Here is a 14,412-nt window from a genome sequence, read left to right as displayed (position 1 = left end):
TCCAACAAAGTTGAACTTTATATGCTAACAAGGCTTAATAAATAGACGAAGCCACTATATTATACGCTTCTAGTTCATCAACCTATTTCCAAAAGAGTAAATTCATATTAACAAACTTAAATTTCACTTATTTTCATACAGCGTTTTTTTTTTCTTTTCTAGGGCTAAAAGTATTTGTACCTTGTACACGACATTCTCTTATAAATCAAGGCACGTGAAGCAATTACAGTGAATCTAGACCATACTATTTATCAATTATAATCAACATCTCATTAACTATAGATGTACATAACAAAAAAAAAAAAAGGGGGGTATACAAATATAATATGTGTCAATGACAACTCTTAACCAATCAAGTTGTGCAACAAGGAACCACTACCACTGAAACCGGTTTCCAAAAGACTGGAAAGACCACCAATCATTTGTGAAAACATATCAGTTGGGACTTCAGAAGTAGAAGATGAAGATTGGTCATAAGAACCACTAGCTTCACCACCGGTAGTGGCAGTACCACCAGTAGAAGCTTGAGCACCACCACAGTTACCAGTTTCACAACCAGAAACGTAAACAGTTTCAACAGAACCTTCACCAGAAGTGTCACATGGTTGAGCAGAACCTTCACCACTGGAAGAGGTTGAGCCACTTGAAGAACCTCCCAAACTACCCAACAAACCTGGGAGGAAAGTAGCATTAGCAGCGGAAATAGCAAAAGCAGTTGCAAATAAAGCACCGTATTTCATTTTAATAGATTGTTTGATATTGTTGAAAGAATAAATTTGTAAACCGGGAAACCAAACATCTAGGATATTCACCCACCTTTATATACTACAAAAATGAGGTTCAATCACGAAGTAGAGGATTTATTCTTTGTTGGTAAAATATTATAGATAAAGAGAAAGTTTCACTTCGCTGAATTTAGTAAAACCGCAAATTCCAGCAACTAATTTATGGAAACACAAACAAAAAGATTGACATTATTGATTGAATCTCAAATTAATTCTGATTGAAACAAGGGGATTTCAGGGGATGGCTTAATTAATTGTAGAGAGCATAATTGATCTGTAATGTTACCAAGAATTGTTCATCAGATGGTCCCCTTTATTATACCTAGTTCTTGGCTTTAATTCTTGGCTCAAGTCTCGGTACCTGACCAGTAGTACAGATGTGCCATTATACGCTCTACAACAAAAAAGACTTGATAGTCAAGCAAAAACCAAACATTGTAAAATAGCCGTTGTTTTACATTTCAATGGAAGATGAAATAACAACCACTAATACTTATTGGACTTTTTGTATGACTTTATTTGTTTTTTTTTTCCAAATGATTTGCAAATTAAGAAAAAAAAACAACAAAAATTAAAGATATGCGGAGGCACGACAATCTTCACCACCACGCCCATTGAAAAATATTCGTTTTAATTAAGAATTTGCACTCATTTGTTTCTACCACATGGATTACAAATTTTAACAAGTGTCTGGACTTGTATTCTCTAATTTGTGAAAGTAGAGAGAGACGAACTACAATGTACAAGTCGGTGGGTGCCTTGAATTTCCAGACACAATTTTTGTTTGGTTAAAAATGTTGCAAAAATTCATATTTATGAAAATAATATATATTTTTATAGTCAATTATTTAAAGACAGTACTAATAAAACGTCAAATACAACTATAAACTAAAAGTAGACATCTCGTAGCATGTGATAACAATAGAGAGGAAGAAAGTTTTTTAAATAACAATATCAAGTTTAACCGATGGTGTTGTGTAACAAAGCACCAGATCCTGAGAAAGTACCTTCCAAAACATTAGAAATGGCAGCAATGATGGAAGATAAAGGATCAGTTGGAGCAGCAGAGCCGTCCTCTCTTTTACCAATGGTGTTGTGCAACAAAGCCCCAGAACCAGAAAATGTTCCTTCTAAAATGTTGGAAATCATAGCAATAACACTGGATAATGGGTCAGTTGGAGCATCAGAAGAATCATCTTCTCTCTTACCAATAGTATTATGCAATAATGCACCAGAACCTGAGAAGGTACCTTCCAATACGTTAGAAATAGCGGCAATAATAGATGACAATGGATCAGTTGGAACAGATGAATCGTCTTCTCTCTTACCGATAGTGTTGTGCAATAAGGCACCAGATCCTGAAAATGAACCCTCTAAGATATTGGAGATGGCAGCAATAACACTAGATAATGGATCGGTTGGAACGTCTGAAGAAGCGGCTTCATCTGAACCAGTTGCAGAAGCAGAACTTCCAGTAACTGCTCCCAAGATACTTGAAAGTGGGTTGGATGAATCTTCTCTAGCAATAAGTTCATTGGCTTGTTGTGGAATAACAGCAGCTTGGACAGAACCTGAAGCAATTAAAGTAATAGTCAAAATGTTATTGAATTTCATTTTAGTAGCGAATTAATACGAATATTTGGTGGTAGTGGATCTATAGAGAAGAACTTGATAATTAACCGATTCAAAAAAAAGGCTGAAAAATATATTTTGAACTGCTTTGGAATATTTATACTAATCTCATTATGGACCAATACTGAGTTCCTGGAATGATATATTTTGACCATGGCTATGGGTTTAGAACCTATAGTTGTAAACATAGGAATGGAATATTTTTGTCTACGCGGATCAATTACTTCGCGCACTGGTTGTTCCTGAACCGCATACAATATAAAAAATAAAAAAAAAACGACCATCGACATTCTTGTGTAGCACTTGAGAATGGAATGTAAAAACGTGGCTTATAATTATTTTTTAAAACTCAACTATTGGCCATTGGATGTATAACAAATTTTATTTGACATATTGAATATCTGGGTTCTCTATGACCGTGGTAATTGCTGATATCTTTTATAACCCATTTAGGTGATAATATTCGTCATCGCCATTAAAGTCTTGGCTCAAACTAAGAAAAAATACACCATCAACGATCATTTTTGAAGTCGAAATTTGAATGTTTCTTGGTGGGATTTTGACAACATGGAAGATCATCTGCAAATCGCATATTTTCTATTTTTAGTGTAAATATAACAATGTGGAGGGAGTTTCTCCGTTGCGTATATTCATTTCTCTCTCTCCTTTCAAAAGCTTAAATGACAACATATGTTCACCTAACAATTATAGTACTATCCAGAAATACTTTTCTTCATAGACTGTTGAATAACCACAGTAGTCGCATCAAACAGGATATTTCTGTAATATTGAAAATTAGGTTAAGCGACATGCAGACCGAAAAACGCGAGTTTCGGACATAATTATTTTGTGCTGCAAAACTACGACTTGGTTTGTAACTAACGTAAGAAAACAGCTTCAACGGCTACAACCAACACTTTCAAAGCCTTGAAAGGTCCCCAACCAGGTACGAATATATAATACATTATGGCTTTGAGTTGCCTCAAAGTTGTAGCACCACGGTAGTACTTGCTCAGGTTATGATTACTGTTTTACCGTTGCCAAGAAGACCAAGAAAAATGCAGAGAGTAAAGAAAGTACAAATTAGAATATCACGAATTTGTATTGTAGATAATATCAAGGTATAATGTAAATAAAAAATAAAATGCGTTCTAGCTTAACCAATCAAGTTATGCAATAAAGAACCACTTCCACTGAAGCCAGTTTCCAACATATTGGAAAGACCACCAATCATTTGTGACATCATGTCAGTTGGGGGAGCAGAAGAAGAAGAATCTTCTCCATTTGTAGCTGAAGTGGCAGAACCACTTGCACCTTCTTCACAAGGAGATTCAGCAGCTGGTGTTGACGATCCACTTCCACCTTCCTCACAAGGAGGTTCTGAAGCTGGTGTGGTTTCACATGGTGGAGGTGCAGCTGCAGTAGAAGTTTCACAAGGTGGTGGAGCTGGAGCAGCACTTTCTTCACAAGGAGTTTGAGGTGCTTGGGTTGGAGTTGATGTAGAGCCACCAGAAGAACCACCAGAAGAGCCACCCAAGAGGGAACCGAGACCAGAACCACCACACAAAAATGGAAGGAAAGTAGCGTTGACAGCAGATAAAGCGATTGCAGAAGTCAATAAAGCAGAGTATCTCATAGTTATTGTTTATGATGATGATTTGAAAATATCAACAAAATGGTTACGAAAGATGATGAATGGATGCCTTTTTATACCATTTCTAACTTACCTTTCAGGCGGTCGTTTATAGATTAACATGGCTTAGTGTGTATGGATCGATATGATAACGAGATTGATTTTCCAGTATCTAGTTAAATACCACACTCACTATATTGGTCCTTAATGCAAACATATAAGCCTCGACTGGTAACGATAATATCAACCCAACAAATAATCAACTGTGTTTTAGTAATTAATGATAATCTATAAATAATAACACTTCACTCAAAGAATGTTATAATAAATAAACTCATCACTATTGTTTTGTCTCCTTTCTGGTGGTTACATACAATTCGATGCGCGATGTATTTGGGAGCTACCATGTGTTTAATGTCAGACACAAAAAAAAATTGGACTGTCGCAAAATGAATTACGACACTGAGTGAAGATGGTTTGATGGTGCATGAGTCTATAAATGTGTATAAACCATATTTTCTGTATTTAGACATTTTTCAGTGAGTGTGAACCTATGTATAAGTTGTCAACCAAGTTTTGATGTCAGAGTTATTTGTCAAAACAGTTGCTCTACAATTAACAGTTTCTTGACATATTATTAAAGAAATACAGAGATTCATATCGAAATTACCAAATCCCAGTTATAGTTGTGTAAATCTGTACTTTTATCTATATACAGACAGAAAATGTGTTGCTGCTAGATGCTACCAAATTCTAGTTCTACAAGCTAGTTTTGGTAATAAACAATGTCAAGACAATTCCCAAGGAACATAACCTCTGCTAATTGTTGCAAAAAAACAAGAACCTTCGTAATTGAGAAACCATTTAGATATATATTAAAAATATAATTTAAGGTATAAAGAATTGATTATATAAACTTAACCAATCAAGTTAGAAAGCATAGCACCACTACCACTGAAAGTAGTTTCTAACATTTGACTAATAGCACCAATAATTTGAGATTTGATATCAGTAGGAACTTCTTCTTGAGTACTAGTAGAACCACCAGCAGAACCTCCAGTAGTGTCACAAGGTTGTTCACAAGGTTGCTCACATGATTGTTCAGAGGTTGAACCACAAGAACCAGAGCCAGAACCAGAACCACCACAAGAAGTTTCAACAGTCGAACCACCGGAAGAACTTCCGTAACCACCAGAACTACCACCTAATAAGCCTGGGAGAAATGTAGCGTTGGCAGCAGAGATAGCAACAGAAGCAGCAAATAAAGTAGCGAATTTCATAGTATCAGTAAAAAAGTTTGTTATTCGTGATAAGTGATGATAAATAAAACTTTTCCAACAATTTTTATTTTCTCCAAATGATGAATAATGCTCCCTCTTTATATAGTTTCAAAAACGTTGTTTGTTCATTCAATCCATAGACTTCAGTTGCTCAGCTGAAACAATAATTAGTGACCTTGTTATTATTATTTTTCATCTTTCAAAGTTTTTGTATTCTTGCAAATATTCGTTTGAGCTTACCATGCTGAAGAATGGATCTACTATTTTGATTATCTTTACGATGAAATTTCTAATAATTAATTCTTAGGTTTTGGCAGCATATTATTAGTTTCTCGCTTATAGAAATGAGCTAAGCCTCTTTATTTGCTGCTTTCAGGGGTCCTTAGAAATCATGTTTTTACAACCACACTGATTAAAACTACCATTGAAGCGATACCTTCTCGAAGTTGATGATAGAATAATAGGTCAAACAGAATTGCAGAAGAATTTATTGAGGTTGTGTTTTATCATTCTATGACAAGAAAAAACATGACTGGTTCAATTTATTTTTCTTAACTATGGGTTACCAAGAAAATTTCTAGTGGTGCAATAGAATGAAAAGATCTACATGTCATATGGTAGCATTCACAAACGAAGTATATGTAATCGGTTTTACTGATTGAAATGTTAGTAATCCGAATAGATTTGAACGTGATTGAATCATTGTAAATATTGTATTCTTTGGAGAAAAGACAGACTGACTTGTCAATGAGAGATGTTGAATTGCTTAACAAATTGGTGCCTTACAGTACTTATTTTGAATTCAGAATAGTTGTTTATTGAAGCGAAGAATATATAATTGATATCCACTTGGGTATAATAAAATTTAAGTATAAAATTCAAGCAACTAACGAAATTTAACCAATCAAGTTAGAAAGCATAGCACCACTTCCACTAAAAGAAGTTTCCAAGATTTGGGAAATGGCACCAATAATTTGGGAAACAATATCAGTTGGAACCTCTTGTTGAGCACCACCTTCTGCTCTAGCAACAACTTCAGCATGGGTAGCACCGTCGACAGCAGCAGCTTGGGCGTAAATAGCTAAGGTAGCAGCAATTAAGGCGTAGTTAAATCTCATTTTGAATAAATAGTTTGTTGGTTTGTGTTAAAAAGTTGTATTATGGGTGATATTTTATGAAATGTAACACCTTTTTTTTGAGGTTATTTATTGCTTCTTTTATAACGTTCTTTGTACCTGGGGAAACACATTACCACTCGGCATAGTTTCATGATTTGAATCTTCAAAAATTAAATCAGAAAACTTGCCAAGAGATATGGAATTATCACATAAGGAACGGTTATACCTACTATTATTAGAATTTGGGTGCGGTAAAACAAAAGGAGTTGTGCCGAGAAATTCTTCACTGTGATTTTTCAAGATTAGTAAATATTTTGCAACCATACAGATACCATGGAGGTAAAACAAGGAACACGAAGATACCAAAATTGATTATCATATTCAACTTCAACTTGTCAATCCCAAACTTCCCAGTTGTGTCTGTCTTCTTGTCCCCTCCATTCTGTCAATATGTTTCTTGTCTGTTTTTATTATTATTATTTTTAATCGCGTTAACACTGTCTGCGTTTTAGTGTCGCTCAACCGCGAGTACCAAAATAAAAATTGTGCGATCAGGGAATGTTAAAGTTGCGAATCGCGTTCAGTTGGAACATAAAACGGAACTGCGAATTACGAGATGAAACTTAAGCCTTCCTTGGAGAAAATTTTGACAGGCGTAATGACAATTACCTAACGAATATCAAATTTGATTGACTTTAATCACACCAATAGGAATTTGGTGAAATATAACCAGAAAATCAAACATTTGAGCAAGCAAACACGTTGATGAAAGTATGGCGACACCTTGATAAAAAAACAAGAAAAAACCTCGTGGCAATGACAGGTCGGTTATTTGCGAGTTCAACCAAAGTGTAATTGATCTCTTGGAAATATCGAAACAGGGGTACACATGCTCCTTTGGTACTTCAGTTGTCTCCTTTTAGGGATTTAGCGCGACTCGAAACAAGGTTATTAGTTATAACTGGAAATGTAGATCATATTCTTTTTCATACACAATAAAAAACGTATGTAGATCGCTTTGGAGTATTAGATCGGCGAACTTCTATAACTCAAGCCATACTTCAAAAAAGGTAACAATAATATACAGGAAAGATAAAATTCTAGAATGAATGTTGATTTTTGTTGTAATGATAAACTGAACTATTGTCATTGGAAGTTTCAGACCACATGCTAAGTTACTTCATCATGAGTATTTTACTGATATTCAGGACAAGAAATATCCAGAAATCTTCGAATTCAAGCTTCAACCATGGCAACTTATTCCTTGGCGCATTAGAGACTGCTATTTGGGAGTACATTTCACCATCCGATAACTAAGCCCAGTTACTATGAAAACTACCCCATAATTTACGCCCATTACTTTTAAGGTTGGTCGATTTAGAGCGCCTCTTGAACCCTCTCACTCAAGTCTAAGCCTTCTCTGCACATAATTAACTGTAATTACAAAGAAAATAAGGTAAAGTTTGACAAAACATAGACTATTCTGTCTCCATACATAGACTGTTGAATCAACATTCCTACCAAGAAAAAGTTACCATTTGCTTTGCCACAGAAAAGAGAGAGGGAGAGAAATAAAGATTTTCTAATTTGGCAGCCACATACAACTTCACACACCATTCCACGATGAAATTTAGCAACTGGAATTGATATCCATTAACGGTGAAAAACAAAACTTTTTCATACACTCAGAAAGAATAATAATAATTACTGCCACATTATAATCTGTAACAATTAAAGAGTTACCCGTATATCACAATTAATATATATATTGTTTGCCTTGTTTCACCTCTCATATAAAACCTATCCCAATTTTCCAATTTATTGTTTTAAAAAAAAACTATAATTCAAATCCTTTTCCTATATTGTATTCTTTTTACTTTTTGTTTTTAAAAAAAAATCATAACCCAACTTTAATCTCAATCGCTTATATTAAAATAATTATTACACAATGAAGTTCCAAGTTCTTACTGCTATTGCCCTTGCTGCCTCTACCACTATGGGTGCTCCATGTTTGTCTGCCCTCTTGGGTGGTGGTTTACTCGGAGGTGGTTCCAGTTCAGGTTCTAGTTCCGGCTCAACTGGCTCTGGTTCTACATGTGTCGAATGTGAACAAGGTGGTTCTGGCCAAGTTACTCAAACTGTTCAAGTTCCTGCGGATGGTACTGCTACTGCTGGTGCTTCAGTTCAAGCTTCTGGATCTGTTTCTGGTAGTGGTGATTCTTCATCTCCAGATGGTTTCGTTGTTATTTCTGGTAGTGCTCAAACTCCACAAGGTTCTGCTTCTGGTTCTGCCCAAGTTGATCCAAATGCTGGTGCTCAAGGTAGTGCCCAAGTTTCCACTGGTGGCTCTGGTGAGACTTCTGGCCAAGCCTCCGGTCAAACTTCTGGTCAAGCCTCTGGACAAACATCTAGTTCTGCTCCAACTAAATCCAACAATGCCATCCCAGGTACTGGTGCTGACTTGCAACATCAAAACCAAGCTACTGCTGGTATCTTTGGTAATGGTAATACTTATGGTAATGCTGGTATTGGTGGTCAAGGTGTTGCTACCATTGACTCTATTACTAAAGCCATCAGTAGTCCTATCAGAGGTATTTTGGCTCCAAAAAGTTCCAAAAAATAAACGTGATGCTATTAGAAAACAGTTCTTGTCGTTTACATGTATAGCTGTATAACGAGGATTGATTTTCGAAATAGTTTTTAATACCCTCCTTTTGTTTTAGCTAGTCTTATATAGCATTTAGAGTTTAGTTCAAAATATAAAATTATTTACATGGTTTTAGTTCTACAATTATCTTAATTGAATAAAAAAAATATCAAATTCGTATACTTATTTCTAATCTATTCCTAAGCTTGTGCATCAATTTCCATTTGGTCACCATTGTCATCAAAAGTAACCACGGACTCTTCAACATCACAAATGTCATACACGCTTTTATTTAAAACTGCCGTAGTTCCAATTGGGAACTTATAATCTTTACATTTCTGGATTCTAACATTTGGAGTAATGTAAGTTCTCATCAATTCGGCATCTTTGCCAACTTCCATAACACAAACATCAACATTGGAACCAGAACCCAAATCATTCCAAACACCAGCCAAGATGGCATCAGAACATAATTTAATGGCTTCTTCCTTTGTCATATCTTCTTTGAAATATGTTTCCAAAACAGCCATTGCATTCAAAGAACCAGATCCCAAACTTTGGTATTTGGCAATGTCAGTAGAACCATGGGCTTGAACAGACATCAAATGGGCTCCTGTTGGATCAACACCAGCAACAATCAAATATGCACCCAAATGTCCTTGGTATTTGAATAAATGCTGTTTCAACATTGTAAGAGCGGCAATAACTCTTGGTTGTCTGTTTTGAGATAATGCATGTAGTTCCAAATTAGATGCAATCAATTGAGTAACCATTTCGGTATCGGCAGCTGTACCAGCCCCGGCACACCAAATTTTAGGTGCCAATCTATGTAATTTTTCACAATTTTTATCTGCCACTATTGGTCCTGAAGTAGCTCTGGTATCGGCAGCGATAACCACTCCATTTTTGAATTTACATCCAACAATTGTGGTACCTGTGGAAGTCGCCTTTGGATTGGCAAATCCCTTTGTTGTTAAGAATGCGTTTCTTTGATAATTGTCAAAATTTAATCCCACCATTGGTCTCTGTTTCTTGTAGATGATACTTGTTGATAAATATTAAACTCTCGGGTTAAACTTGTATCGCTATTTTTTTTTTTTTTTGCCCTCCGTTTAAGTGAAAAATGGTTGTTCTGGCAGCGACAGAAGAAAAAAAAAAAAAATCAACAAATCGACAAATGCACACGACCCGTCGATTGGCTTTTATTTTCTTTCTTTTTTTTTCCCTTTTAAATTTTTTTTTTTTTTTTTTTTCATGATTATTCGTGTCTTGTTTTTGTTGTTGATTTGTCGCTAGATCATAGTTGCATTTATATATTTCGAGGAATTATCTTTCATATCATATCAATTCAACTCGACGTGTATAAAAAAAAATCCATAGTTCTAGTATCTATATGACGGATAAATACAATTTTATAACACCAGCAAAGGTCCGCATTCTACTAGTGCCAATCAATAATTGTACAACCTCAAATTTCCAACGATATGTCAATTTGATCAAGAGTAATGTTCCAGAAGTACGATTGTTGGATATCACTGAAAACAATGATTTGCATCACTTCAACCCAGCAAGTTTTCCTCAGGGTCGAATATTCCCTGAATTCATATCAAGTAGCATAGAAAATGAATTGATTTTCCTACATGATTTCGAACCATTCAGAAAAACATTCATCGTACTAGGTGTGGGTCCTTATAATCAAGGGATTTCACCGGATACATCATTAAAAGAACTAGCCAAGGAATACCACACTGCAATTGTACATAAATTGATTTTGTTTGATAGTCCAGAGGATAAGTTGAAATCAAAAGGAGACGAGAATGTGTTTTACCATAATTCGAACCTAAGTCATTTGACAGCATTAGAAACCATTTTTTGTGATATTAGTGGTTCATTTTTGAAAGCATTGGATGAGTACGCGTCATCATATTCAAACATTACATTAAGGTCACCCGTTTCCATAACTGATGGGAACGTATTGGCCAAAACTATTAGCCAAGCACAAAAGAGATTGAGTTCTGGGTCAACATCATTTAAAGCTTCTTTTAGTACTACTCCTACACCAAATGGGCCATCATCTCCATCTCCATCAGATAAATCAAAGACACATTTGAAGCATTTAGGAAGACAAAGAAAACTAATGGGTAACTTCTACCTCTTAGCAGGTAAATATAATGCGGCTTTTCAAAATTTTACAGAATGTTTGACCAGTTTAAAGAAAAGCGAAGATTATTTATGGCTAGCGAGTGCTTTAGAAGGTGTTGCTATCAGTATGCTTTTAATGGAATTTATTGGTGTTGCATACCAACTACCAAGTCAGACTTTGAATTCTATCTTACAAGTTGGGAAATTCAAGACGGCTGCAGATACTGTCATGGCAAGAAAACCATCAGTTGAATCAAATGGATCCGTCAAATCTCCAAGGAATTCCATGTCTAGTTCTAATGGGTTTAGCTTAAATGCATTGACCACGAACCCAGATTTGAATAACATGGCCACACCTGACCTCGTAAAGATTATCTTGGCTCGTGCGATATATTTCTATGGTTTAACTTCGAATGATTTTGAGAATATGGTGCCAGATATTGTTTATGTTGAAAGTATTTTGCGCGAGATTAAATTATTAACAGGGTTTCATTTCTCGAATACCATTGAGGAGATTGTCAAGGGTAGTAGCAGCCATTCTACTACCACGGCCAAAATCAACAAATACATTTCGAAACAGGAAATCATTGGTGAAATTGATAAAATATTCCAAATGCAACTAGTTAACATGAACATTGTGGATCAGTGCAGAATTTACTCGGCTTTGGCAACATTATACACAGAATTGGGATTTTATAGAAAAAAAGCATTTATTCTAAGAGTATTGCTTGTTGGATTATTGCCTCAATTAAGTTCTTCTGATCTTCCACAAGAATCAGTAAGTGATATACTTGATACATTGTTTGTTATTTATGGGATAAATTCAGAACCGGAATCCTCGTCAAGGGATGCATTTTTCCACGCACTGAGTAATTGGACATCTTTGCAAATTCAAGTATTGCGATTGGCTTTGAAAATTGGTGAAAATTTACCAGATAAGTCACTCCTCTTGAAAGTTTCTAGTTTGTTGCTCACAAGATACACCCATTGCTTACCACCTGATGATCAAATCAAACTCAGAAACAAAATTGATGATATTTTGGCAAATAACAGAGGTTTGGTTACCCCATACTGGGATCCATTCCTAGTAAGAAGGGTTAAATTTATTTCTTCCAAATCACGTGGTAAGTTGATTCCAATTAGTGATCGACCAGATGGTAGTGGCGATAGTCAAGGGTCTGGGACGCCATTCTTTGATCCTTATGCAAAGAAGAATATTGACCCTACCAAGATTCCTACATTGATTGCAGAGGATATATATCAGTTGAAGGTAACATTGCAAAATCCATTTGCCTTTGAAGTTGAAATCAATGATATTTTGATTGTAAGTGAAGGTGTTCAATTAGAAACAATAAAAAGTTTAATTCAAATAGCCACAGAACTGCTGACTTATGTATCGACACCAAGCTACCAAAACGCATCGGGTATTTTCAATAACAAATTAAGACAAAACGGTAATGGCAAGAAATCATCCGCTACAACAACTACGATGTCACAAGTTGCATCTGCGCATTCAGTTCATACATTAATAATTCCACCAAACTCATCAGAAAAGTTTTTAATTTCTTTCAAAGCTTTATCTAGTGGGAATACTAGAATTACGGGGTTTGATATTTCAGTGGGCAATTGTCAGTCCCAATTCTTCCGTATTGTTGACAAGGAAAAATTTGATTATGCAATAAAGTTGTCGCCAGAAACCAAGGAATTTGACTCATCAACCTCAACACTTGATCAACTTGTACATAATCTTCATGATGGTGATATGAATAGCATTAATTCAAGAGTATCAATCCGCCTGTTGCCATTATTGATAATCCCTCCACAACCTTCATTGACTTTGCTAGATATTCTGGCATCAAATGGGTGTCTTATGCTATTGGAAGGTGAGAAGCATGAAGTCTCAGTTACTTTGACAAACAATTCCTCGGAGCCAATCAACTATCTTTCCTTCTCATTTTGGGATTCGACAGTTGAGTTTATCAATAAGAAACTCACAAACACAAATTTGTCTGCGGTAGAGATTTACGAATTGGAATGGCATTTACTAAAGTTTAAACCATTCAAGATTTTGAATAAAGATATCATTGGAGAAAATATTGAACCAGGGAAAAATGTTGAACTCAAATGTGAATTAACAAGTCGTAAGTTTATGAATGAACTGAAAATTGTACTTGACTATGCTCAAAAATGTGCAAAAGAATCGACTGTTTTCTTGAAAAATTTGGATATCCCATTGAATGTTTCAGTTATGCCTTCTATTGATGTTGTTGGGTGTGATATCTTTCCAGTTATGTCGTTACTGGATAAAGTGCCACCGGGATTGCAGAAAGTGGTTGAGTATTCTCAAAAAGGTGATGATTATTGTTTATTAGTTCTTGATTTGAGAAACTCTTGGAGTGAGAAGTTATTGTGTCACTTGAAATATGAGGATTTCGAAGTGAGTGAACCCATTCAAGCTGGAAAAACTCTGAGAATCGTGATTCCAGTAAAGAGGATAAGCCCAGATGTTTCTCAACCTATTCCATCATTACGGAACAAACAATTTGTGAAAAATTACAACATCACAGAAGAAGAAGAAAAACAAATGAAGAAACTATTCTGGTTGAGATATTCAATATTGGAGAAATTACTGGGTAGTTGGAATTTGGCAAATCGTGAAGGGGTTATTGATTTGCGTGCAATTAGACTTACTTCTAAAATGGCACATATGTTTGTCTACGAAAAGGTTCATATATCTAATGTCATCCTCAAGGATAATGGCAAACCAGTAGATCGAGTTGGTAATTCTTACAATTTATCGTTAGATGAATTCTATGTATTGAAATCCAGCATTGTTAATGATTCCAAAGATACTATACTGGGTATTATGCGTCATTTACCATTACCTTTACATGGAGCATCTCCAGGAACCATATTGCGTCCGCTGGTATCAATTGACAAGAAAATGTTAATCAATGGGACATTACAGAATAAATTTCATGAGATCAAGCCGGGCGAAAAACTTGAATTGGAAGTTAGTTTTGTAATAATAGAACGTGGGGAATTTGAATGGGGTACAGTACTTGATTTATTAACTGAACAAGTCTTAAGTAGAGAACAAGTTTACATTTCAGCATATTAAAATCATTGAATATATATATATATATATAAAATAAATACAAGAAATCAAACAGTT

The 14,412-nt window shown here is 35.3% G+C and overlaps 8 protein-coding genes across 8 annotated transcripts; 3 read left to right on the top strand and 5 right to left on the bottom strand. All coding sequences in view use genetic code 12, as the record gives it.

Annotated features, from left to right (window-relative positions):
- Positions 1-344: 344 nt before the first annotated feature.
- On the bottom strand, positions 345-740 carry CTRG_05849 (uncharacterized protein; the record flags this gene model as incomplete). Its single annotated transcript, XM_002546325.1, has 1 exon — positions 345-740. One exon carries the CDS (start codon positions 738-740, stop codon positions 345-347), a length of 396 nt encoding a protein of 131 aa, XP_002546371.1.
- Positions 741-1,745: 1,005 nt separating this feature from the next.
- Positions 1,746-2,399, bottom strand: CTRG_05848 (uncharacterized protein; the record flags this gene model as incomplete). The annotated part of the gene is made up of 1 exon (XM_002546323.1): positions 1,746-2,399. The coding sequence occupies one exon, from the start codon at positions 2,397-2,399 to the stop codon at positions 1,746-1,748; it is 654 nt and encodes a 217-aa protein (XP_002546369.1).
- CTRG_05847 (uncharacterized protein) lies at positions 1,753-2,415 on the top strand (the record flags this gene model as incomplete). The annotated part of the gene is made up of 1 exon (XM_002546324.1): positions 1,753-2,415. One exon carries the CDS (start codon positions 1,753-1,755, stop codon positions 2,413-2,415), a length of 663 nt encoding a protein of 220 aa, XP_002546370.1.
- A 1,158-nt stretch (positions 2,416-3,573) lies between these two features.
- On the bottom strand, positions 3,574-4,053 carry CTRG_05846 (uncharacterized protein; the record flags this gene model as incomplete). The annotated part of the gene is made up of 1 exon (XM_002546322.1): positions 3,574-4,053. One exon carries the CDS (start codon positions 4,051-4,053, stop codon positions 3,574-3,576), a length of 480 nt encoding a protein of 159 aa, XP_002546368.1.
- Positions 4,054-4,967: 914 nt separating this feature from the next.
- CTRG_05845 (uncharacterized protein) lies at positions 4,968-5,330 on the bottom strand (the record flags this gene model as incomplete). The annotated part of the gene is made up of 1 exon (XM_002546321.1): positions 4,968-5,330. One exon carries the CDS (start codon positions 5,328-5,330, stop codon positions 4,968-4,970), a length of 363 nt encoding a protein of 120 aa, XP_002546367.1.
- A 3,066-nt stretch (positions 5,331-8,396) lies between these two features.
- CTRG_05844 (uncharacterized protein) lies at positions 8,397-9,071 on the top strand (the record flags this gene model as incomplete). Its single annotated transcript, XM_002546320.1, has 1 exon — positions 8,397-9,071. The coding sequence occupies one exon, from the start codon at positions 8,397-8,399 to the stop codon at positions 9,069-9,071; it is 675 nt and encodes a 224-aa protein (XP_002546366.1).
- Positions 9,072-9,295: 224 nt separating this feature from the next.
- On the bottom strand, positions 9,296-10,114 carry PUP1 (proteasome core particle subunit beta 2; the record flags this gene model as incomplete). The annotated part of the gene is made up of 1 exon (XM_002546319.1): positions 9,296-10,114. One exon carries the CDS (start codon positions 10,112-10,114, stop codon positions 9,296-9,298), a length of 819 nt encoding a protein of 272 aa, XP_002546365.1.
- Positions 10,115-10,488: 374 nt separating this feature from the next.
- On the top strand, positions 10,489-14,358 carry CTRG_05842 (uncharacterized protein; the record flags this gene model as incomplete). Its single annotated transcript, XM_002546318.1, has 1 exon — positions 10,489-14,358. The coding sequence occupies one exon, from the start codon at positions 10,489-10,491 to the stop codon at positions 14,356-14,358; it is 3,870 nt and encodes a 1,289-aa protein (XP_002546364.1).
- Positions 14,359-14,412: the final 54 nt, after the last annotated feature.

The sequence above is a fragment of the Candida tropicalis genome, assembly GCF_000006335.3.
Source record: "Candida tropicalis MYA-3404 genomic scaffold supercont3.10, whole genome shotgun sequence".
Lineage (NCBI taxonomy): Eukaryota > Fungi > Ascomycota > Pichiomycetes > Serinales > Debaryomycetaceae > Candida > Candida tropicalis.
This window is presented reverse-complemented; position numbering and strand designations above follow the sequence as displayed.